Source organism: Aspergillus luchuensis, chromosome 3 (assembly GCF_016861625.1).
Source record: "Aspergillus luchuensis IFO 4308 DNA, chromosome 3, nearly complete sequence".
Classification (NCBI taxonomy): domain Eukaryota; kingdom Fungi; phylum Ascomycota; class Eurotiomycetes; order Eurotiales; family Aspergillaceae; genus Aspergillus; species Aspergillus luchuensis.
This window is the reverse complement of record NC_054851.1, coordinates 1073485-1096875: the sequence shown is the minus strand read 5'-3', so window position 1 is coordinate 1096875 and position 23391 is coordinate 1073485. Positions and strand designations below refer to the sequence as shown.

Here is a 23391-nt window from a genome sequence, read left to right as displayed (position 1 = left end):
TCCTCGTTTCTCTTTTCTTCTGGGTCTGCCGGCTCTTGTCTCTCTCTTTCTCTTCCTCTTTTCCTTCTCTTTCTTTGCTTCGGTCCAGTCTCTCGTTCTTGTCTTTACTGACCCTAGTCTTTCGTTTCGCGTGGTCTGTCGTGGTGTCATATTCAATTATTCTCTATACTTACCTGCCTATTTGTCTGCCGCTATATATCTCACAAAACTGACCCATACATATCACATCTCTCCACCTTTGGTTACATATACATACAACATACATACATATACACATCTCATACAACAATGAAGGCCACTAGCGCAACGGTGGCTTTCCTAGCCATGACTGCTGTCCAAGCAGCCAAGCACGCCCATGACCATGGCCACCACCGCAGCCATCGCTCGGTGGATGCCCCCGTGGTGAAGAAGAGCTCCTCGTGCCAGTTCCCCTCCGGGGCTGGCTTGATCCCTATCACTCCCCACGAGGTCAATGGTGGATGGGCTATGAGCCCTGACCAGGAGTGTAAGCCTGGCGGATACTGCCCGTATGCTTGTCCGGCTGGTCAGGTCTCTATGCAGTGGGACCCTGAGGCTACTTCGTACACCTACCCCATGTCCATGGTAAGTTGCCTGAGAGTAAACCTTTGTTGGGCGTGACTGACAAGAGTAGAATGGTGGACTGTACTGCGACGAGAACGGCGAGATTCAGAAGCCCTTCCCGGACCGTCCCTACTGCAAGGACGGCACCGGCGTCGTCAGCGCGAAGAACAAGTGCAAGGAGCAGGTGTCTTTCTGCCAGACGGTTCTTCCTGGCAATGAGGCCATGTTGATTCCCACGCTTGTTGAGGAATTGGCTACCCTGGCTGTTCCGGATCTGAGTTACTGGTGTGAGACTGCGGCGCAGTAGGTTTTCCATTACTTTTACTTGTAAGAGATCATTATACTGACAGTATAGCTTCTATATCAACCCTCCCGGATACAACACCGAGACGGCCTGTGTCTGGGGTACCTCCGCTAACCCCTACGGCAACTGGTCCCCGTATGTTGCCGGTGCCAACACCGACGGCGACGGCAACACCTATGTGAAGCTCGGATGGAACCCGATTTACCTGGAACCGACCACCCCGTTCCGCAACGAAGTCCCTGAATTCGGTGTCGAGATCGAGTGCGAGGGCGGCGGCTGCAATGGTCTGCCCTGCAAGATCGACCCGTCCGTCAATGGCGTGAACGAGATGACTGGCGACAGCTCGGTGGGTGCAGGCGGTGCCACCTTCTGTGTGGTGACAGTGCCCAAGGGCGGCAAGGCCAATGTCGTTGTCTTCGACAAGGAAGGTGACTCGGCCAGCGTGCCGGTGTCTAGCAGCAGTGTTAGCAGCGTCGTCGTCAGCAGCAGCGCTAGCTCCAGCTCCAGCTCCACCTCGACCAGCAGCATCGTCCCTACTACCAGCAGCACGTCGACGGTTATCAGCTCCAGCTCCAGCACTACCAGCAGCACCCCGACCCCGACCCCGTCCAGCACTACTACCTCCAGCTCCACGCTCAGCTCCAGCTCCACCATCAGCACCACCAGCTCCAGCAGCATCACCCCCCGGCCTACCCCCAGCTGGACGCCCTCATCCAGCTGGAAGATCAGCTCGAGCGCAGCACTGAACTGGACCGTGTCGGCTAGCTACACGTACAAGCCACACGCCATGGTGGAGACAGGCTCCTCGCATGCGAATCCTGTCGCTGCTGCTGCTGTTGCCAGTGGTTCCAGCCAGTCATCTGGAACTGCTCAAGCAACACAGTCGGCAGCTGTGACAGATGGTGCTGCTGTTGGCAGTGCTGTGTCCAAGCTCAGTCTGATTGTGGCGGTCCTTGGAGCGATTGTAATGGTCTAGACTGAGACCATGTTGACTACTAACAAACCATAAATGGTCGCATACTCACCATCATTTTTCTTGGTTCACTTCTGATGGGCACCTTTTTCACACTATACTTTATACCCTTATGATTGACGTTCTTGTACATGCTTGATTGATGAGCATTTATTGATAATGTTTACTGTTAATATAGTCATTAATCTGTAATCCAAGTGCCAAGTGCCACTTAGCATGATAATCATAGGGTAGAGGATAGAACAGCCCGCATTCACTAGTACGAATTCCAATTGAACAGTCAGATTCCATCTCTATTTGAACGAGTAGCAGTGCAATTAAGAAGAATGTCCAGATTAATCCAAAGGAGCAACCCAATACCCACAAGCAAAGTGGAGTAGTGATGAACTGGATAAAGTAGAAAGAGAAAGATGTACGGAGTTAGTAGCCTGTGTCAATGCCAAAGCGGGAAGCCAATCGGCCCACCTCCACCTCCACCTGCACTGCCTAACATCATCATCATCTCCTCACCACCTCCCTCTATTCTCTACACTCACACTCACCACCACACCCACAACAACAACCACCACCTCCACCACCAAAATGCCTCCCTCACCACAAACAGTACGCCCTCCTCCCCTCTCTCCATGCCCTCCCATCCCATCCACACCCCCCAATCCACCACCCTCATCCCCGCACCCCTCCACCCCTCCAACCCCCAAACTAACAACTCCTCTCAATCCTCCAGGCAAAACTAACCAGCACCCTCCACCTCCTAATCCCACGCCTCCGCCTACTCCAAAAAAAAGACACCGCCAGCTCCGTCGTCCAACGGCGCGACCTCTCCACCCTGCTAGCCGAGAACCGCTCCACGAGCGCCCGCATCCGCGTCGAGAATGTAATCGCGACCGACACCGCCGTCGAAGTAATGGAGATGGTCGAGCTCTACTGCGAACTACTTCTCGCGCGGGCGAATCTCCTCGATCAATCTGCCTTTGGGGAGAAGGGGGCGCGCGCGCGGAGTAGAGCGCGTGGGGAGGCGCAACGCCATCTTTCTTCTTCTTCATCATCATCTAAAGGTGGTGCAGAGGGGAAAAGCTCAGGGTTCTCGTTTTGGGGGTTTGGGCGGAAACAACAACAACAACAAACCACCGGTACATCACAAGCAGCAGCAGCAGAACAAGCAAGAGCTGAAAGCGGTGGTGGGGAAGAAGCAGGCGCCGCAGTGGAAAAAGAAGGCTACATCGACCCAGCCCTCGACGAAGCAGCGGCAGTGATATTCTACTCGTATGCGCGGTTCCCGCACGATATTCGGGAAATGACGATCCTGCGGGGATTACTTAGCGATCGATGGGGGAAGGATTTCATGATGCTGGCGCAGGAGAATAAGCTGGAGGAGGTGAAGGTTCCGGAACGGTTGGTGAGGGGGTTGAGGGTGAAGCCGCCTTCGGAGGAGTTGGTGGAGAGTTATCTTGTCGAGATTGCGAGGGCATATGGGGTTACTTGGCCGGATGGGTCTGTTGCTTCGCCGGAGGGGGATGTGCCGAGTTTTGTGGAGGATGAGGACAGGGATGATGGTGATGGTGATGGGGATGTGAAGTTGCCGTCTACGCCGAGGAAGATTGGTCAGTCTGGTGATAGTGAGAATGACGTGCGACGGGCATCCGAGACAATGGAGTTGAATAAGGCAACGCCGCCGCGGGGGCTATATTCCGAGGGAAAGAGTCCGGTGAGTGTGGCGCCGCCGGGGCCGAGGGTGGATAATTTGCATCCCAAGGTCAAGGTGCCTGGGGAGGAGGATGTGTCTAAAGAGGCAAGGCAGTCGAAGCCGGCGAAGAGTGATATACCCGAGTTGGATGAGTTGACGAGACGGTTTGCGGCGTTGAGACGGTGACATGCACATTCCCTCTATACTCACTACATTAACAGTTACGATGTTATGATGATAAGCACGAGCAAAACTTCTATTAGATGCATGCATGCATCCGTCTATCTATCCTCTCTGTTCTCTCTTTCATCATCCAATGCATAATGTAACAACAGGTATAATATATCAACAGCAACCGCTGAACCATCCCAAACCAGATCAAAATCCAAAGCACACGACCGGACACCGCTATGCAATGGGTCCATTATATATATGTACAAGAAGCAACTCTAACGCCTGTGCAGTGATATGAGAAAATAAAACAAGCAAGACTTAGTCCCGCTCTTCTTCCTCACCGGGGAGGAAGACTTCATGTCCGGAACCTTCGTAGACAAAGATGGCTGCCACGCAGCCAAACACCGACACCAATGCAATCAGCCACCAGGCGAATCCGACCATGCCCATCTCCAGACCGTAGCCGTACCACGATCCGGAAAAGATCGGTCCAATGGTACGGAACGCCGAGGACACGGACTGGCCGATGCCGTGGATGGTGCCGAGCACTGACGGGTGCGGAGAGCAGTTGTTCAGGAGAATGATGGAGGTGGGAAGAGTGAAGGTTCGTGCCGTCACTTGCAGGAACAAGACCACAATGATGGAGAACCACACCCATCCGCCGTTGGCCTGGCCCGGCGGGGGTGCGGACGACGGAGCAAGAGCAATGTATGGCGCGAATGCGTACGCCAGAGGGAAAAGGGTCAAGAAGTACTGGTAACTCTTGGCCGTGCCCAAACGGTTGTTGATGCTGGGGTAAATGGTGAACTGGAGAAGCATGCCAATCACACCGAGAATGGCAGTAGCGAAACCAACACTTTGTGGCAGCATGCCCAGACCGCCAGTGAAGATAAAGGGCAGTCTCTGGACCGGACTGGCAGGGTCGTTGGCATCATAACGCGGGGTAGAGAGGAAAAGCAACCAGAGATTGTTGAAAGCACCCATCTGAAAGTCGAAGAAGGCCTGCGCCAACAGCGTGCACAGCACGTTCTTGGTCCAGATCCGGCGGAAAGGCAAAGTGCGAGCCTGACGGCTTGCCTTGGTCGCCTTCTCTTCCATCTCGTAGCTCTCGGCCGGGTCTCTGCGGTTCAGCAGAGGACCAGCCTCGTCGTAGTCCGCGAATGGCAGTCTCTGATACAGCGGAGAGTTCGAAGGAACGATGGCCCGGATGCCGCGAGCGAAGATGCGCATCGAGAACACGCCCAGACCGGGCTTGCCCTTGCAAGCTTCCAGAGTCTGTGCAGTCAGTTAGCAGTGCGCATAGCAGATTTCAACAGAAAACATACCTCTTCAAGACCGATGGCGACACAGACCGCAGCAAATGTCAGGAAAATGCAATTCGCCAGCATGGGCAGCGCATACGGGTAGCGAATGAGCCACTGCACACCGTCGGCGCCGCCGAAAGAAGAATCAGGACCGAAGAGTCGAGGATACGCCTTGACCGGATCAGCCAGCATACCACCCATCACTAAAAGAAATTAGCTGTAGCCACAAACATCACAGCAGGGTACCTACCAGGTCCGAACAACGCGGCGACGTTGAACCCGATAGGCAGAATCAGGAACGCGCGCGAGTGGTATTTCTTCTCCTTGACATTCTCCGCGATCATGGTCCGAATAATACCAACCGTCCCGTTGATGGCACCGCCAAAAGAACGCCAGAACACGGCCTGCGCGAACGACGTCGAAAAGGCAACACCCAGACAGGACAACGCGGTACCAATAAGACCAACCAGCAAGACAAACTTGCGACCACCCCATTCTGCATCGGCGACACGGCCCCAAGGGATAGCTGTTGCAAATTGCGCGGCGGTAAAGGCACCCTGGAGGATACCGGCCTGGGTGGAGACATCGGCGTCGGAGAGGTTCTCATCGAAGGATTTCAGTTGGTAGAACATGTAAGCTTGCAGGGAGGCAATCTGGAGGAAGTCGAAGACACGACAGAGACCCAACAGGGCCAACTGCCCTTTGCGCGGAAGGGACATCCATGTAACGGGTGCTGGACGAGGCCGGGGAGCCGACGAGTCGGCCAGTTCTTGAGGTTGTAGGAGAGACATCTGTGGCTGGCTGTAGGAATGAGAGCGACTGCGAGCGTGTCCAGGACCCCAGTCGAAGGAAGTGTTCCTCACGGCCATGTTGGTGTGAGAGCGATTATCGTCGTAATCGTCGTCGTAGCGGCCGGAAGAGCCCTCAGAGACGTCAGCTAACGAGATGTTGGATTCTCGGCGACGACGTTGTTGAGAAGAGGTAAAGTCCGCGGGGTCGGGTTCGCCGCCTTGATCGTGACCGGATGTCCAGGAAGTGGCTCGGGTATGACGAGCATTCCGGCTCTTAGAGGCTTGGGCGAAGGAGGAGGAGGTGGCCGAGAGGGGGTTGGGAGTGGCCGCTGGAGTAGAGATGGCCGAGGAAGGGGTGGTGGAGGAGAGCGATAAAGAGGGTAGCGACGGACGCCCGGCGGTTCCTTGAGAGCCGGATTTTGGCGCAGGCATTGGAGAGTTACCTTTTGGGGGGGCGGCGAATGATGATAGGGCAGCCCACGGTACTGGAGAAGAACAAGAAGGAAGGGAGGGGCCGGACCGGGGCTTGATGGTTTGGTTTAGGTCAGGTCAGATCGGGATCCACGAAAAGAGAAGAAGCGAGAATGAGAGACTGAGAATAGGAAGTAAGAGAGAGGGAGAAAAAGAGAGAAGAAGAAAGGAATGGAAAGGGAAGATCGTGAAGAGAGAGAGAGAGAGTGGAAGACTAGACAGAGACGACCATCAGGAGAACTGCCGTACTCAGTAAGAACTGGGAATTACAACTTACTGGATGTACTGAACAACTGATTGTTACTGAATGGAAATTAATGAAGTATACGCCCAAAGAGGAAATGACTCGTGAAACTAAAATAAGCCGAATAAATTAAAAAAATGATTAAAATAAAAAAGGAAAAAAAAAAAAAACTTTTTTTCTTTTCTTAAATTCTTTTTTATTCTTCATTCGGATCGGCAACGAATCCCCGAGCTTGCGACGACTCTTTCGTCGGTTCTCCACCTCAACTCGTCCGTTCCTTCCTCGTCCGGCCTTTTGGCGTCTTGGCATTCATTCTATCTCCCCCGTTGAATTTTCCTCTTTTCTTTTTTGGCACTTTTGTTTCGAGTTTCGACACAATTGATACCCACTCTCTCTCTTCCTCTTTCTACATACGTAGTAACTAGATAGGACTAGGATGATACTTCCACTTATCTCTTTCCCCGGCTAAACAGACCCTCACCAGCGTCTCATCCAGACGACCTGAACTCTTTTCCCTTCCCGTTCCCTTGAAACAAAACCCCCCCATCCATGCGTCTTTTAGAAAGTCGACTACGTAGCATCAATTCCGACCTCTCCGCTAGTTGATGTGCATGGGGCAGGTGAAAACTTTTTTTTTTGTCTGTCTAAACGAAAGTTATGCAGGCTGCGTCAGACGTCAGAGATCAAAGCCTTCAGATCAGACGTACGCAATTCGATGCGTAGATAAAAGTAGTAGCGAGTGACGGAAAGTGACATGCAGTTTCGGTTGTTGGTTCGGGGCTGCGTCCGCACGAGTCAGTTTTTCTTTCCTGTCAGCTAAAAACTACGTAGTAAGCTACTAGTTAACTTTGTACTCGTTGTCGGCGTCATGCATTTCTATGGCTCGTTGCCGCTTTGCTCGGCTTTGCTATGTATGTATGTACTGTCAGCCGATGACCGTCCCGTGTATTAGCCGCTGTATGGTATGGTTCCAAGGTTCAAGGAGATGGATCGTATGTTTGAATTGGAAAACGGGAAGACTTTTTGTTTATACAAGTTTAATATTTATCTTTATATTCATTTATAAGCACATCAATAATCACACTTATTATAATGTGCATCTATCTATCGCACATAATGTCCTTCTGCTCGCCAGGATGGACTCCGTTGTTCTGCCAACGGAAAATACCGCGGTGGCTCCTGTGACTTCGTCCAGCGTCGCCAATGCCACCACGGCGTCTCCTCCGATTCCGTCCAGGGCTTGGACCTCTCGATCCTATCGACACTCTCCGTCGATGCCCTCTCCTTCACCCGGCTAAATTGCTGTTGGCGCCGGTATATCCGCATGATCGTATAGATGGCCACGATGGCCACGACAAAGCCGAAGACGGGGGCGATCCATCCCACGTTGTTATCTAAATTACGATAGTCAGCGGGGTTATTCTTCCTGCCGTCAGCTGGAGGCCGCTTACCATAAACACTCTTCAAATTGCCGGACCCGCTCTCACTCTCATCCTCATCATCCCCGGTCTGACCCCAATCGAAGTGTGCATCAGGGTGATCAGGATCGACCCAAGGAACGGTGTTGATTCCAGCCGGGGGAATCGCAGGTCCAGCGCCCTCCTCGCCAGGCATTCCATACGTCTGCGCATTCTCACATGACTCCCGGCCACAATAACCCTGGAGATCGGGCGACGGCGTGAAGGTGAACATGCTGCGCGACTTGCCCAGAACCTTGCCCTCCACATCTACCGCCTCCGCGTAGGTCCAGCGGTAGAAGTGCGGTGCCGAGTAGCTCGTCTCGAATCCTCTCTTTTCGGTCTGCTTGATGAGCATATACGGGCCAGTCGAGTTGGTCGCGCCGTAGAACCGCCAGTACTTCACACGCGTAGCCCCGTTCCAGCTGACGTAGAACGTCGTCGGAGAGAAGGTGTCTGTAGATTGCGAGTACGTCCAGAGAGCCGGCACGTCGGTAGGCATTCCATCCCATTCGAACTTTTGTGCCCGGTAGTTCATGATGCGATCCTTGTCGATGTAGCCCCAGAGCAGTACATTGCCTTCTTCGTCATGTTCCGACACATAGGCGTTGTTACCCCACCCAATGAATACGTTCTTGTTCGGAAGGACTTGCATGTTACCCTGGCTGGAGCTGATCATGGTCTTCCCGGGAGGAGAGTAGTCGTGCAGCTGAGTGGCGGTGTTATCTTGGTGATCGATCAAGATAATCATGCCCGAGGAGAAGTCGTGGGTGCGGTTGAAACCATTGAACCCGTTGTTATACAGAGACAGCAGCGTGTGGGTGGAGTTTTCACCAAGCCACCGCGCATCGTGCTGTTGCGAAAAACTGAAGTTGATGTTCTTGAAGGTGGGATGCGCTCCGTGCAACCGCCAGATGATAGATCCATCCTTGCCGGAGATTTTGTAGATCGCGCACGTGTGGCGCGAAGAGATCAAATAATCGCCGTCAGCGTTCTTGTCGATCGAGTTGATATGGAAGTAATCCCAGGGCGAGCGCGGGTCCAGCCCAGTGCCCGAAGTATCCGTGTGACTCGGCCAGGTGTAGGCATCCGAAGGGTCGACGTGGTCGAGGGACTTCCACTCGAACAGAACTTCGTTGGTCTCCACATCCACCTCCTGGAAGATACTCTCCATCACCCATCCCATGCCGGATTTCACATTCCACGGGGACATGTCGAACTGTCGCTGCTGGTAGACCGTCATCAAGGCAGTCTTGCCGTCATTGATAGGCATGAATTCGTGCATATCGCTGGATGCCATGCCGCCTCCGGGAACCACGGTTCGGACGATGCGATAGTGGTCATCCATGATGACTCCATGACCTCGACAATACCCGTTCTGTTGAACACCCTGAAAGAAACACAAGTGATCCTTTCCCTTGTATTTGCAAACGTGCATGCCGTGGGCATTTCCGGGGCCCGAGTTACCCCAGCCGCTCCAGACTAGGTTCTATAACATGGTCAACACCATACAATACACTCGGGCGGGAATATCAGAAGCATACCCCCTCATCATCATAGATATACGGGCCGGAATTGGACGCTTCATACGGGCCGACAAAGATGTAACCCGGGCTTAGCTTGTCGGGAACTCTATGTTCCAAAGTAAGGACTGGAGGATAGAGATCGGGTCGCTGCAGGTGGACGTCGAGACAAGGTTAGCGATCCGGGTGACGAACATCTTGGCTACTATTGCGTGCAAGCAGCTGCAATAACGCTAAAGCGGGCGCAACTCACGGATTTAAAGACCGAATCGATCTCTGCGACGACAGTGTGAAGGCATGCGAGTAATAATAGTGCCACACAGGCGACTATGGAGGACGGAGCCGATCCCCCGGCGATATGAGTGAAGGCCACCATGGATTCTTTACATCACTTGCTCGGAGTGAGCTCGGAAGTTGATAGGAAGATCGAATGAGCGAGAGGGAAACAGAGAAAAAGGAATGTCGATGAAAGATGAAAAACAGATTCAGATGGCGAGAAAATCCCACAGTCAATGCAGGGCCACCTGATCGGGGTGTCAAGGTATGTACCGAAGTATGTATACAGGGATGAAAGAATGGGGGAAGATCGGGGGAGAGTAGGGGAAGGGATCAGCGGTTGATGATATAAAGGGAGGAAGAGAGGGCGAGAGGGAGAGAGAGTGATAGTAGAGGAGACGAAAGCGGCGAAACAAGGACCACAGGACGCTCTCGACTTTCTTCCTCTCCTTCTGTTTGAATCCTCTTTCTTTCCCCTCTGGTCTGCTTTTTTTGCCCGCAAACCGCCGGAGATAACGTTTGGCAATCCTGCTTTATGCTTCAGGCTGGCCACAGTTCGTTACACCCGATTTCCTCGTTTCGTCGGTGGAGTCATGCCAAGCCCGGCCAACGTACGATGACACCCAATGTGGATTAGCCATGGAGAGCCGGAGTTCTGGAAATGTAGTGGCTACAAACCGCCATTGGTTGATCGGAGCGGGGACAGGATAAAGATCCCCACCCCAATCTGGCACTGGCTGTTCATGTTTATTGCAGTCGTGCAGCAGCAGCAGGGATTGAAATCTCCATACCTCAGACGCAGAGGCACAGTTGGCATGGCATACAGAGGCAGCAGTGTGTGTTGGTCCATACCGACATATGACAGATAATGATTCGGTCTGTCAGAGAGAGATGTGTTCCAAGGTATAGTATAGTGATAGCAAGATAACTACAGAGGTTGTCAATTTCCATAACTCTAATCGTCATCGCGTTGCGCAAAGATAGGCGATCTTTGTGGCGCATTTGGCACCTGCCTCGTAAGTAGGAGAATTGTCTATCCTAATGCTTAGTTCGGGCACTTATTTCCAGAACACGTTGAAGTACTACGTAGACATGACCTCCTGACCATCCTCATTTTATCTCTCTATGAATAGAGCTTTTCGTCTACAGCAACATTGCCCCTTTTGTATAGCAGCAGCACCGCATTCAAGTGCTCCAACGAATCCAAAACATAATAATGAAATTAATGAATATCACACCACAACAGCAACCAAAAGAATTGGCGCCATGAAAGGTATAACAAGCAAAGAGTTGAATCCCCATCTACTTTGTCCTCAGCTCACAGCTACGGTGTAGATTAGTACTACGTACCAACTTGCGGAGAGAGAACATACGTACCCCCTCCACGTAGTGCCTCCCCCAACCCCATCTAGTCTAATCCACGCCAGTCCTCACATCCCAACTAGCACAAATCACAGCACCAATTGAACCACCGTTCCAGCTAGCTAATAAAAGCAGCCGCCACTAGATAGATAATTAGATCCTCCCTTGAACCCTTCAAATAACACCACTAATTACTCTGACTTACTAGAGATAAAGATAGATACAACACACACACACACACACACACACACACACACACGTAACCCATTACCGGGGGGTATATTTACATCCGTACGGACCCGGTAAACCATGGAACCAACAACCGGGTGTGTTTCGTTAACGCCGAACCTAACGCCCAATCAGGAATAGTCGCCACGCTGCCACAGGCAAAATTTCATGGATTTCATGTCCAGGCTAGACCAAGGGGAACTGAACTGAGAGAAGGGGGGAGGGACCCATGCCGACGCCACGTCACGCCACGGTTGTGGTTGGAGCAGGAGAAAGAGAAAACTGGTGGAGTTGCGAGGAAGGAGATTCTCCACTCTTTTAGTTTGATTGATTGATTAGTTGATGGGCTGGGCCTTTCACTAGCTAGGTACCTGTCTAGTCGAGGTAGGTAAATTATTTGCCGGGCCGGAATTGGAGTGCTAGTCAGGGCTCCCGGCTGTGGTAGGGGATAGGATTCTTGTTCACCTATTTTGTAGATAGTTCTTGCTTGGAGGGTTTTATGGTTTAAAGGTAGATAAGTAGTTATGCATGTAGTTGAGAATGTCATGGCTGGCTGTTACTAACGTATTCAACATTGAGCCTGTCACGCTTAGTCATCTACGTGAAAAGGAAAGCGAAATGAACAATGGAGACAACCCCAACAATAAACAGTGCCTGAATGGCTTGGCAGCAATCCAGTAGTCCAAAACAAAAGAGACAGAAACGAAACAAAAATACTAAACGAATACGACACCGGATCACGGGTCACACAGAGACATTTGAATCCTGGCGCTTGCAGAACATGTAATGTACTTTCCTTATGCTGCATTGGATGCATCACAGCACAACACAACACAAGTAAACACTCTACGTATATAACGTTAATTTTAGACAGGTTCATACGCACACACACACACACTTGCCTTGGAACGTAAGCGCTGCACTCTCATCTCCGAATCCTTGGCTGTATCAGCGGAACTCTATTAATAGGCGCCGCCACACCACACCAGCACCCCTTTCGTCGCAGCACAGCTTCAAGTTTAGGCGGCGGAGGCGGCGGGTATAGGAGCCGCTCATTTTTGAGAGTCATGGCGTGCATAATTCGCTGACCAACCGACCAACCAACTTGCTGATTGGAAGTAGTCGGAATCTATTTGAGTGATTTATGCTAGGCTTATTGGTTTATGCTCCATGTGCTGCTTGACATTGCGCATTAGGATTGATTGTATGTTGTACTTTGTTGTTGCCAACTGGCAGTGAGTATCTACTGCGTACTGCTCATTGGTATGGCTGGTTTAATTCCCGTCATGCGCTGGGCGGGCGCCCTATGCATGCATCTTGGTCGATAGATCTGCTGTAAGCAAGCCCGAAGCACCGAGCGGAGTTAGTATCTGATCAATGAGCATTATGAACGCTCTGCTTACCGCCAGGCTCAGCTCGCATACATACAAGGCTGTGTGATGAGTATGACAAGGATTGGATTGGGCTGGGAACCGCGCCCGCCGAGGACGTGCCAAGCACAACGGGTTGAAGTCGCACAGCCCATGTCAGCGACCGCCATGGCCTTGTAGGGCGCGCGACAACTCCCTATGCAGGCCAAGACGGATGCTCGGCGCCTTCCACCGTGCGAGGACGAGGGGGAAGGGTGGTTGGACCGCATGCCGAGGCTCGCCTACAGATTACTTACACATTACAAACCCCCGGCCAAGAATACACCATACGGAAGCAACCATGCTCATAGGCTAAATAATCTATATTCATCTCTCGTCGACTCCATCTACGCCAGGCAACAAGAATCCAAGACCGGTCCCTGCGCAATAAGTCTAACCAACATAGCCAAGAAAATCCCCCCCACTGTAAGCCATAGAGTGAGAAACCCAGCCAAGAGCCAAGGAAATAGCAGAACATCAGTGCACAGTATTAGCAACAAATACCCCTGAGAAGGTGGTACGCTCATCGGTATATATCAACATGAGAAAAGCAGTTTTGGGAATAATTAGGGAAAATAAAGCAAAGACCCGCAGCATTGGCGCCCAGCGCATGCTGCAAAGGGAAAAAGCGAAGGAAATTCAAAGAACCAGGCAGCAAGCAAGCGCATCTACCGAGAGAAACGCTTGAAGGCCATGGTAGCAACCAAGCCGGTCGCCAGCAGAGCACCACCCATGGTGACAGCCTGCAGAGCGGCGTTCAGCATCTGGCGCCTGTTGCGGCCGCGGCAGCGCTTGAAGAAGTCGGCCATGTCGTTACCGCGGGGGAAAGGAGTGTCGGGGACCTCCTCACCCAGGAACTCGCAAAGCGGGCCCCAGCCCTCGCCGATCTTGTACTCGAGGAGCCTCTCGGGAGGAACCAGGCTGCGGACCTCCTCAACGTGGTCAAGGTAGACCTGCTTGCCCTTGTTGGGGAAGTCGCCGCGGAAGAAGGTCTGGAAGAACTTGTTGAGCATGGGGTAGTACATGCTAGCGGCCCAGCTGAAGTTCGAAACGAACTTGTGCTCGGGGTCGGAGACACGCCACCAAACGGTCTTCATGACGGAACTATAGGGAATCAATTAGACTATGTTCTGGATCGCAGAACGAAGGAGTATAACATACGCATGCCACGACTCAACATCACGGGTGGTCAGAATGACCTTGGCGTTGGGGTAGGCCTCGATCAGCTCCTTAGCAAAGGCACAGGCAGGCCAGTCACAGACTGCCTTTGAAAGAGTCAGCGTGCGAGTTCGTTGCGAGTGATCTATAGTAGCAACCTACCTGGCAGTCTCCCAGAAGCTGATCCCATTCCTTTCTACCGAACTCGCCGACACCGTCGTACTTGGCAGCGAGAGCATCGTGCCACATCAGGCAGTCGGGAGGGTTCTCCATACTGGCGGACATCATGTGGTAGGTCTTGACGTAGCCCAGACGTTCGAGGGCAATGCGGAGGGCTGTTCACAGAGCCAGTCAGTCATGCAATCCGTCGCCTGCCTCCAAAGTAGCACCTACAAGCAGTTCCGGTTCTTCCCACACCCAGAGCCAGCACCTTCATGGGCACGGTGCGGTGGCACTTGCGGCGGTCGATGCAGGTGTCATCGGTGAAGATATCAGTGATTGGCTGGGGAGCCAGGTTGTCGGCGTGAATCAAAGACATGATGGATTATCGGCGGAGATAGATGTGTGGTTTGAAGTAGTATAGTAACGCGAACTGGATGTACTACCCGGGGGCTCGCTGGGGGTGTAGTGTAGTAGTAATGAAGGTGTTACTCTGCAAGGGACCGCTGGTCGCAAAGGAAGGAACAGGTCTAAGGACAGAAGACGAACTGAATCCAACCCGAGGAAGACAGACAGACAGGCAAGGATAGAGACAAGAGAAAAGAATGGAAGAGAAGAAAGAAAGAAGTGGATTCCAGAGCAGGCGTTGCAGAGATTAAAAGGAGCCCGGGAGTAGATCAAGAACAATCAAGGTGATGGAGTCGTAGATAACCCAGAAGGACCCAGAAAGGCTAGTCTCGATGGTGGGAGGGTAATAATAAGATCAGACTAGGAAAAGCACCTTGGCGCCTCTGCGCCGAAAGAGTAAATTAAATTATTTGCAATTTCTGGATTTTGAATATTTTGAATAATAGTAAATGACGGCCAGACTGAATGTGGCAACTTTCCTGTCTTCTGGGGAAATCCGCGACGGAAACCTTGGATTGGTCTGGCCGGTCGTTTGGATCTTCATCCACTTCTCTGGACCATTGGATACATGAATACTTCTGAAACGGCGTGCGTTTATTTCCTTTCTTCAATATACTATTCTGTTGTCAAAATTATTATGTTTTTTTTTTTTTTCTTTTTCTCCCCTTGAATCGAGTGATTCTTGTTCCCTCATTGCAATCAATATTTCATTTCCATCCCCTCCATCCCTTCCTTTCGCCGGCGGAGACCCGCCGGTTGCTCAACCCACGTTCTGCACACATTCCTCACAAGGATGGAAGTGACATTGATAAACCACCTTGTCGATAGTAATGTAGGGCCAATAATAGAGTAGGGTAGTACTCCTGGGGTACAAAGTATAACCGAAGGGAAACCCATTCATCCCTCCCTCCCCTCCTTCTCCCCCCAAAAAAAGAAACCTTGGATTACCCGACAGAAAAATAGACGTCACCGGCTGACGTTCACCCAAAAAAGCCAGAAGGATAGTCAGGGGGTGGATTTGGTTCTCCTCCACTCAACATGAGGAAGCAGATGAATTTCCACGAATCTCGCCAAGGGGGAACCCGAGGTGCTGGGCCAGTCACAAGCGAGCAGGAGGCGAGAGGGGATTCAGGGAATCAATCATGAATCAATTCGACTTCCGGGAGACCCAGCAGCGGTGCGCGGCGGGGCTCCCAGCAAAAAGCAAGAAGCAGAAGGGGAAGGGGAAGAAGAGAAAGATGGAAACATGCCAAGCCCGGCTGTCGCTGCATCCCAGGGATCGGCCGCGTAGGCCTGCGTTTCGCCGGTCGATCGTTGAGCTTCTGGATTCTCTGGATTGGATCTTGTCCTCATAGGCTCAGCTGTCGAACCGTGCCCGGACTCGCACTCATTGGTTGAAGCCACAGTTGACGACGCGTACATTTCTCCGTCTGTTGCTGGATAGTGCCACTCCCCGCCCGGGCTAATGTTAAGCCACCCACGCCATCCCAGCAAGTAAAAATAAAAAGGGGAAAATAATGGTAGAAACCTTTCTACTTCGAACAAATGAAGATGGAAAGAAAAAGAGCCGTGCGTGTCAATTTCCAGCATGGTCTCCGCTCAGGGATACATACATGGTACGAGTTACGAAATGCGAAGCAAAGAAAAGGCCTGAAACGTATCCTCTCCTTCCATCTCCACCATACTCCAGGGTCTGTTCTGTTACGTATCATACTGAGTATGCCCCTGCATTCCTACCTGTGCGGTGTAAGGGTGGAAATCTCTGCAAAATATGCTGAGCTGCGGTGTTTACCACCACACCCATTCTGCTTTGAGATCTGTATGACCTGCAGAGTCGTCTTGTCGATGTGTATACTTCGGACATGGAATGTTCACCCATGGATTCCTTGTTCTGTAAGCCGGCATGGGGTAACAAAGGTAGTGTGTAATTAGCATGGCTGGGAGTGGCATTAGTTCCTTAGTTCTCTCCATTTCACTCCTTCCCGTGCTGCTATCCCAATCCGGCTAGTCTCTCATCCTGGTCAACACCATGAGCATCTAATCTTGACGACTCTTCTTTCCTCCAGTGGTTGGTATACAGATCCATTGCCAGACGGACGGTGGAAGACCGCTTGGATCGCTCTAACAATAACCATGGCGCTATGACTCCTGACTACGTGGATTACTGCCTGTCCAGGTCGTTCGAAGCAGCCCGCAACGAACTGGATCTGTGTCCTCACAAGCTGCAAAGTATATGGCTCTCGAATCTGAATCCATCTATTGAAGCCCCACATCTGCGGCGACAATGAAAGCAAGCTTCTCCGGGAAGCCTCCGTAAAGCGTGCGTGCAAATGAGCCGTCACAATCAGGACATTGCATTCAAGTGCGTTGGACATGACCCTGATCCCACTACAGAGAAAGAGAGCTTAGAGCGGTGTTGGAACTTGTCCTATCTCACTGTGGATCTAGAGAAAGATCGACAACTTTTCTACGAACTATCAAGGTCCTATACGGTGTTCAACAAACGAAAAAGGAAGCTCTTGCCAGATACCATGTTTCGAGTATCCCAGGTAGGCAATCTAAGCGTCTGCTTAGAGCTTGACTTGCGAGTCCAAAGCCTGACACCATCCACTCCGGTGCTGTTCAGTGTCCACAATCTTGCCGTGCGGATGCCCTGACACCGACCCGTGCCTTTGTTCCACTGTGGAACGACTTGGAGCTTGAACGGTTGTCTCCATCTGGTGGCGGCAGTACACTTCCACGTCGTCGTCCGCGTAACTTGTCCAAGCCTCATCGATTCTATCCCTCTGCGCCAATTGCAACGGTGCATGGTAATAACCTTCAGGGCAAGCATTTCTAGACTCGAACTGGCCAGATTAAAGATACAATAGTGTGATTCCTCGTGGAACGCCACCCTTGGATGTGATCAACTCTGACAGTGGATTATATGTTGCCCGTATAGGCTGTGTACCCACAATATCCCGAGGCACGGGCTGTCTAAGGTTAACCGTCAGGAGATATTCGAGCGAATAATTTCCCCGACTTGCCCATGAGAACAGGTGCATTTGGTCAGTGTATCATGCGACGCAAATAGACCTGACAAAGTGACATAGGCCTCTTTGCTGACGCTTGCTCAGCTGCCAATTTGGCCACTTCAGATGTCTGTCTACCTCGCAAACACCTGCGACGTGACGTGTGGTGGTGGCTCAGCAAGAGGACGGCGTCAACTTTACTGCAATAGTCGTTTCCGAACCAAAGAGGCAAACTCAAGATGATCCGTCCGCGAAACCAGTCTCCACATGTTATGAACACGCATAATCGGACAATACCCACGCACTTCCGACTTGCCTCGTCTTGGTTGTTACGGCCGAGCCTAGAAAATTGGAACTCGCCTTACCCGATCCAGTCCAAGCTGGTGCTACGGTCAACTAGTCCGACTGCCCCGTGAAAGTGGAATTGACTAGTGCCGCCCTCTCCGCAAGCCAGAAGAGTCTCGAAGGCCTATGCGGTCGTGAAGGCGAGAAGACTGGTTCAACGAGAGTTATTTCCTAAGGTTTCTTGGAAATTCCCTGTTCCCTCATTTCCTGCCTCCCCCTTTTCTTTCTCAAAAACCGCGCATCTAGGGACAAAATTGGAAGTAAGTTGGAAATTGGCGGAGTGATAGGCCAAAAGCTCGACTGATAATCATCTGGGCAAAGTGGGCATGGATCCCGTCCCCTATCAATCAATCAGACGACCAGTCGTTAGATGAATCGTCGTAAGCCCCATCAACCTGCCCATATCAAGGACCGCTATCACTGGCGAGCCATCCGACGTGGGGTGGTGGACCCATGGGATTCCAATCCCCAAATCTCCGTCGAACTGCATGCGCTCGACTAAAATGGTGATGCGTTAGGTAACGTTATCAACTTGTCACGGCGGTTTATCTCCACGTTGGTTGATCGCAACACGAGTGGCGGGTGAATTCTGAGTAGTCTGATGAGGATCTGCCCTCTCCTTCCGGTTTCTGCTACGGAGCATGAGCCGGTGCGGCATTATCAGCAAGACAGGCCAGCTTGGACGTTGTTGAACAGTTCATGAAGCCGAGACAGAGGTGATACAGCGGTAATTCTCTCCCTGCGTACGGACGGTGTAACGGGATTGAGACGGTAGGTAGTTCCCAAGTGCCGGTGCCCGTCAATCAATCTCCGTCACAGTTCACCGATCCAAGGCCAGTGCTTGTCGGACCATTAGAGCCAACAAGGAGGTGTGCTTCCGGAGTGAGAGGGTTGTCGAAAATGGTGTCCTCAGGCCATCCAGGTAAGCCGGATGCGATGACCAACATAAGCGTGCAGGGTGACGGTGCAGTCGTGCATCAAGCAAAGCAAATCCATCAAAAGAAAAGGTGTGATCAGGGTGAGAGGCCCCTTATGTATGAATTGCCAAGAGCTGCTGTCACCATCGTCGTTGGCAGGCTCGCAATCGCCGCCCGCAATCACCTCATCTCCTCGGGGCATGTCGACCCAGGCAGGAGGCAACCCTCCCCCAGTTGAGAGCACCCACAATTAACCACATTTCTGGAATGGAGACGAACTACGGAGTCCTATTAGCCCTGTCATCGACAGATAAGCTTAAATTATTTTGATGGCGCGGCCGTTGCGTGCTGGCTGCGTTGAGTGGTCCGGTCTCAGTTGTGAGATGTCTCGGGTGATCCGCTGTCAAGCATCGCGGCAGTGAAAGTCGGCTGTTGGAGGTCAGGCAGCAGCCATACCCCGTGTGAGTGCAAACAATAGCGGACACACTTGGTCCCTGTGAACCCCTGGCAGACCCTGAAAGTGGCCCTGAGAACGGCTATAAGTGCACTCATTACAAGCATCGCATGGCGCTTAATTTGAATGGAATCTACTCGATTGGACAGTAGGATGCAGGTAATCCAGAAAGGGTATTAACAGTCGCCAACCAAATACAACATTGGAAACAATCGCATGCAATAATGATATATAAAGAAACACGCCCAGACTTGATATCAGCCTAATGAACCCCTAACTCCTCTTGACCATGTCCCGTGGTCATATATGCAATTGTATCGCCATGAAGCGATCTTTATACTTCTCCCTTCTTGCTATACCCCCCAATATTATCTCCCTCATTCCAGCTTATCCAAGTGTTCCAACCTTGTCAATACGACTTGCTTGCTTGTTTCTTCAATTTCACCTGCAAGGAACACCTCGTCCAGAATGGCGTATACCTGTACAACCATCAGCCCATCCGTCTGCTACTCTCTTCCGGTTCCAGGACCATCCCAGTGACTCCCTCCACCACCCTATAGCTCACTTACCTTGTAGAAGTTGAACACCAAGTCCAACTCACAGACGTTCCCAAAGAACTGATCCAACACCTCGACGAAGAAATGGATCGCCTCGAGGTAGGCCAATTCGTTGTCGGTTGCATCGACGCAGGCGCAGAAGAATAACCCCGCATATCTCCGGTAGACGACCTTGGTACTCCTCTTGAACTCGACGAAATTGGACTGGTATTTCTGGTCTCGCGGGGCGACCAGGCGATGGACCTATCCAGCATACATTATTACATCGTTCCGCGGCGGGGTGTAGTAGTAGTGGTGGTGGTGGTGGTAGTAGTTGTCGGGAGGGGCATATAACGAACCTCGCCCTTTAGCTTGACCTTTTCTTCATCCTAACATAAATTAAGAGTGTTAGATGACATCCGAATCTGTCCAAGTAGGGATGCACTTACGCTATACGGCGCATACCATTTCGCGAGCCGCGTCTTCCCCCTGTTCCTGCGTTAGGGGGTGTATTTCATGCATGGAGATGGGGCATCCCGGGGGGACGCGGGGTATGACTTACTGGCGATTCTGCACCAGAATAAATGAGAGTACCATCCCGTTAGTGGTTATTGCAAGGGAGGAGACCAATGAGGGGGGTAAATCAGCAAAGCCAGAAGTGCAACGGGGGCGTCACTTGTTCTCCGCGGTGTCTCCGGCGGACAATGCGAGTCGAGACTCCATACTGCCGGTGCTGACCGCTTTGACCGTTGGGTCACCGATTGACTTTAAGCTTTCCAGATCGAATCTGCAGACAACCAGCATAATGAGATTGATTTTCCATTGTTTTCACCGACTGCTCGCTGGGATCTCTGGAATTCAATAGTCTCTTTCACAGTTCTTCTCTCCTTCTAATCCAGCCCAACCTTTAAATCATTAGTCCTCTCTAGATAGGTGGTAACCCAAGGAAACAAACAAAGAATCCAACATTCGAATCCGGCCTCACGGAGAGACCCTGCATATATCATCTGCCTTTTTCTGCTCTTTTCGCCTTTTTCTCTTTCATTCTTTCCCCTGCATATTATCTATCCCATCCCGCGCTGTGCAACCAACTATTTCCCCCAATCCGAATCCGCAATGCGCAACCCCTAGACTCTCATGATCTTTTCTCTGTCTCTCTCTCTTTCTTTCATCATCCTTCTCTCCACTTCTCTCCTCACCTCGCCGAGATCCCGATCTTAATATGAACTACTCCTCCTCCCCACAATACTACCGATCACCTCATTCATAAAACAGCACCTCCTCCCTTACTTCACCCACTCTCCTCATTTCCCTCCCCCCCCACACACCCCCTTCCTCACCACTACCACCTACTACCATCCAACAAATCTCTGCAGACGGCAGATTAAAATAAATAAAATGCCCGTCTACATGCTCTACGGCTTTCGCTGGCCGCGCGCCGGCTTTACCGGCATCCGCGTATACATTGTTCTCCACAACCTGGAAGACGCAACAGCCGAATACCTCCAACAACCCCTAACCAGCGAACTGGTCATGGAATCGCTCAAAAAGACCGAACCCAGCATCGTCTCCCGCCTACCTAACCTCCGTTTCATCGAGCAATACGACCCCGAAGACACAAGCGACGACGCAGTTAGCAAGCCCTACGCCTACGTCGGTGGGAAAGTCATCTCCATCCCCGAGGATGTCGGTCCTACTCCCGAGACGAGCTGGAAGCCAGAGGACATATTTAAGGAGGAGCCGTTGGAGAAGGACGCCATGGAGGCTCTGACGGAGTTTCGGGATAAGTATGCGGCGGGAGAGCGCATTGGCTGGTGGATTGTGTATAACGGCGATCCGGAGAGGTGGTTCCCTCACGATGAGGAAGATGGGGATAGTTTCGATGATGGGTATGATGAGGAGGGGAGCTATGCCGATGGTGGAGAGTATGAGAGTGATCAGACGCAGACGCCGCCGGAGACGCCTTCTTCTGCTACGGTGGGTTTTCTTTTGGTTAATTTATTTTGAATCTTTTGCTAACAGTGATTGCGATTGTATAGATGCGATTCCCCGAACGGTTGACTCGATTGTTTGCTAGGCGAACAGCTTAATGGCTACGGCTATGGCTATCTCGCAATCCTCTCTACGGCTTATGACGTGTGCGTGGCTAGTTGCTAGCATTTTGTTTCCACCAGAAAGCGGGTTTGGGTGTTTGGGTTCGTGCATGTGATTTCATTAGCAGTGTTCAGTTTTGGCGTGATGAATATCTATCTATTTTGGTTTCGTTCCTCATCAGCGACGGTCTTTACATAGTGCCGTATCCGCCCTTCTGCCAGCTAGCGTCGAAGGTGGCCTTGTCGACAGCGAACTCCCGGATGTAGTCCTTCTCCAGGTCATGCGCTCTCTTTCCGATCAACACCAAGCTGTGCAGAGGCCGGCCCATCTCGACCTCGGCCAGTTCCTTTAGGGTACCAGCAACCAGCTTCTGGTCCGCGGCACCCACACGCGCCGCGCCGACAGCAAGACTGTCCGGTCCCCAGACGCCTTCCTGACGCTCCTCCTCAGTCTCCAACATCTGACCTGCACACTGCGCAACGGTCATATAGCGAGGGGGCTCGTAGACCAAACGGCCCCGAGCCATGTTCTCCAGCGACGGCTCCTTGACCTTGATGTCCAACAGAACCAATGTGTGCAGACCCAACTGAACGTTCTCCTTGACCCGATCGTAGTAGGATGAAGGCTTCCAGTTCTCAGTGAAGAAGACCATGCTGACGGTCTGACCGAAGTTGTACAGCTGCAGACCCGTGCAGCCGATACCGGACATGATGGAAGCGTTGGGGATGACCTTGGATTCGATGCCCAGTTCGCGGGCGCGGAGGACTAGATCTGTGTGTGTGGTGGCGCTGATGGAAGTCAGACACCATGCCAATGTCGCGCCAGAGAATTAGTGAAGACAATACATACCCAAAGGGATCACCAACGACGAGGAAAGCAACATCGACCTTGTCGGCGTCGGCGAGAATCTCATCGCTGCCACTCTCGACCTTTTCGCGGTCGGCCTCGATAACAGGACGTCCATAGAAAGCTTCCTACTAAACCAATTTATTCCAGTTAGTCAACTCCACACCCTAGAACACATATCTTGTAGTACTCCGTCAGGCGACACTCACTAGTTTCTCCTTATCGACGAGCAAAATGGCCGTGTATGCCTCCAGATAGACACGCTCGGCCTTCTTAACGATCTCCAGACCGCGGACCGTAATATCGGTCTCGTCAGCCAGACCAAGTCCTACCAGGTAGAGCATGGTGAATATACAATTTCAAATACCACAAATAATTGGAATTGTAAGTTGTTCGTGAATAATCCCACCAGCCGGGAAACTTTCGATATTCCCCCACCAAATGCGGCGGAGGGCAGCCGGACATCGGATCATGTGATGATCCGGCTATGCACTGTAATCAGTCCAAGTCACCTGAGGGTGTGAGATTCACGTGCACCAACCAGCATCCAGGCACTGTTTCCTTCTTTCATACTTCGCTGCTTCGAATGGATGCCACATTGTCAATATCTGTCCCATCTTGATCCTGAGCAGATAGAGATTCGGACTCCCCTTGTCAGAGTATTTGCAGTGGAGCATG

At 51.8% G+C, this 23391-nt stretch overlaps 9 protein-coding genes across 9 annotated transcripts; 3 read left to right on the top strand and 6 right to left on the bottom strand.

The window, feature by feature from the left end:
• Positions 1-288: 288 nt before the first annotated feature.
• AKAW2_30375A (SUN domain-containing protein) lies at positions 289-1862 on the top strand (the record flags this gene model as incomplete). Its single annotated transcript, XM_041686883.1, has 3 exons — positions 289-603; positions 653-885; positions 938-1862. 3 exons carry the CDS (start codon positions 289-291, stop codon positions 1860-1862), a joined length of 1473 nt encoding a protein of 490 aa, XP_041540822.1.
• A 579-nt stretch (positions 1863-2441) lies between these two features.
• Positions 2442-3732, top strand: AKAW2_30374A (DUF292 domain protein; the record flags this gene model as incomplete). Its single annotated transcript, XM_041686882.1, has 2 exons — positions 2442-2462; positions 2587-3732. 2 exons carry the CDS (start codon positions 2442-2444, stop codon positions 3730-3732), a joined length of 1167 nt encoding a protein of 388 aa, XP_041540821.1.
• A 306-nt stretch (positions 3733-4038) lies between these two features.
• Positions 4039-6247, bottom strand: AKAW2_30373S (putative MFS transporter; the record flags this gene model as incomplete). Its single annotated transcript, XM_041686881.1, has 3 exons — positions 4039-4995; positions 5046-5227; positions 5275-6247. The coding sequence occupies 3 exons, from the start codon at positions 6245-6247 to the stop codon at positions 4039-4041; spliced, it is 2112 nt and encodes a 703-aa protein (XP_041540820.1).
• Positions 6248-7634: 1387 nt separating this feature from the next.
• AKAW2_30372S (arylsulfotransferase family protein) lies at positions 7635-9886 on the bottom strand (the record flags this gene model as incomplete). The annotated part of the gene is made up of 4 exons (XM_041686878.1): positions 7635-7924; positions 7982-9476; positions 9532-9660; positions 9764-9886. 4 exons carry the CDS (start codon positions 9884-9886, stop codon positions 7635-7637), a joined length of 2037 nt encoding a protein of 678 aa, XP_041540819.1.
• A 3567-nt stretch (positions 9887-13453) lies between these two features.
• On the bottom strand, positions 13454-14481 carry AKAW2_30371S (sulfotransferase family protein; the record flags this gene model as incomplete). The annotated part of the gene is made up of 4 exons (XM_041686877.1): positions 13454-13889; positions 13947-14050; positions 14106-14278; positions 14337-14481. The coding sequence occupies 4 exons, from the start codon at positions 14479-14481 to the stop codon at positions 13454-13456; spliced, it is 858 nt and encodes a 285-aa protein (XP_041540818.1).
• Positions 14482-15650: 1169 nt separating this feature from the next.
• AKAW2_30370S (uncharacterized protein) lies at positions 15651-16100 on the bottom strand (the record flags this gene model as incomplete). Its single annotated transcript, XM_041686876.1, has 1 exon — positions 15651-16100. The coding sequence occupies one exon, from the start codon at positions 16098-16100 to the stop codon at positions 15651-15653; it is 450 nt and encodes a 149-aa protein (XP_041540817.1).
• A 3514-nt stretch (positions 16101-19614) lies between these two features.
• Positions 19615-20370, bottom strand: APS2 (AP-2 complex subunit sigma; the record flags this gene model as incomplete). Its single annotated transcript, XM_041686875.1, has 5 exons — positions 19615-19716; positions 19807-20037; positions 20133-20162; positions 20223-20262; positions 20336-20370. The coding sequence occupies 5 exons, from the start codon at positions 20368-20370 to the stop codon at positions 19615-19617; spliced, it is 438 nt and encodes a 145-aa protein (XP_041540816.1).
• Positions 20371-21171: 801 nt separating this feature from the next.
• AKAW2_30368A (uncharacterized protein) lies at positions 21172-21863 on the top strand (the record flags this gene model as incomplete). Its single annotated transcript, XM_041686874.1, has 2 exons — positions 21172-21750; positions 21813-21863. The coding sequence occupies 2 exons, from the start codon at positions 21172-21174 to the stop codon at positions 21861-21863; spliced, it is 630 nt and encodes a 209-aa protein (XP_041540815.1).
• Positions 21864-22057: 194 nt separating this feature from the next.
• dph5 (diphthine synthase) lies at positions 22058-23057 on the bottom strand (the record flags this gene model as incomplete). The annotated part of the gene is made up of 3 exons (XM_041686873.1): positions 22058-22655; positions 22717-22841; positions 22923-23057. The coding sequence occupies 3 exons, from the start codon at positions 23055-23057 to the stop codon at positions 22058-22060; spliced, it is 858 nt and encodes a 285-aa protein (XP_041540814.1).
• Positions 23058-23391: the final 334 nt, after the last annotated feature.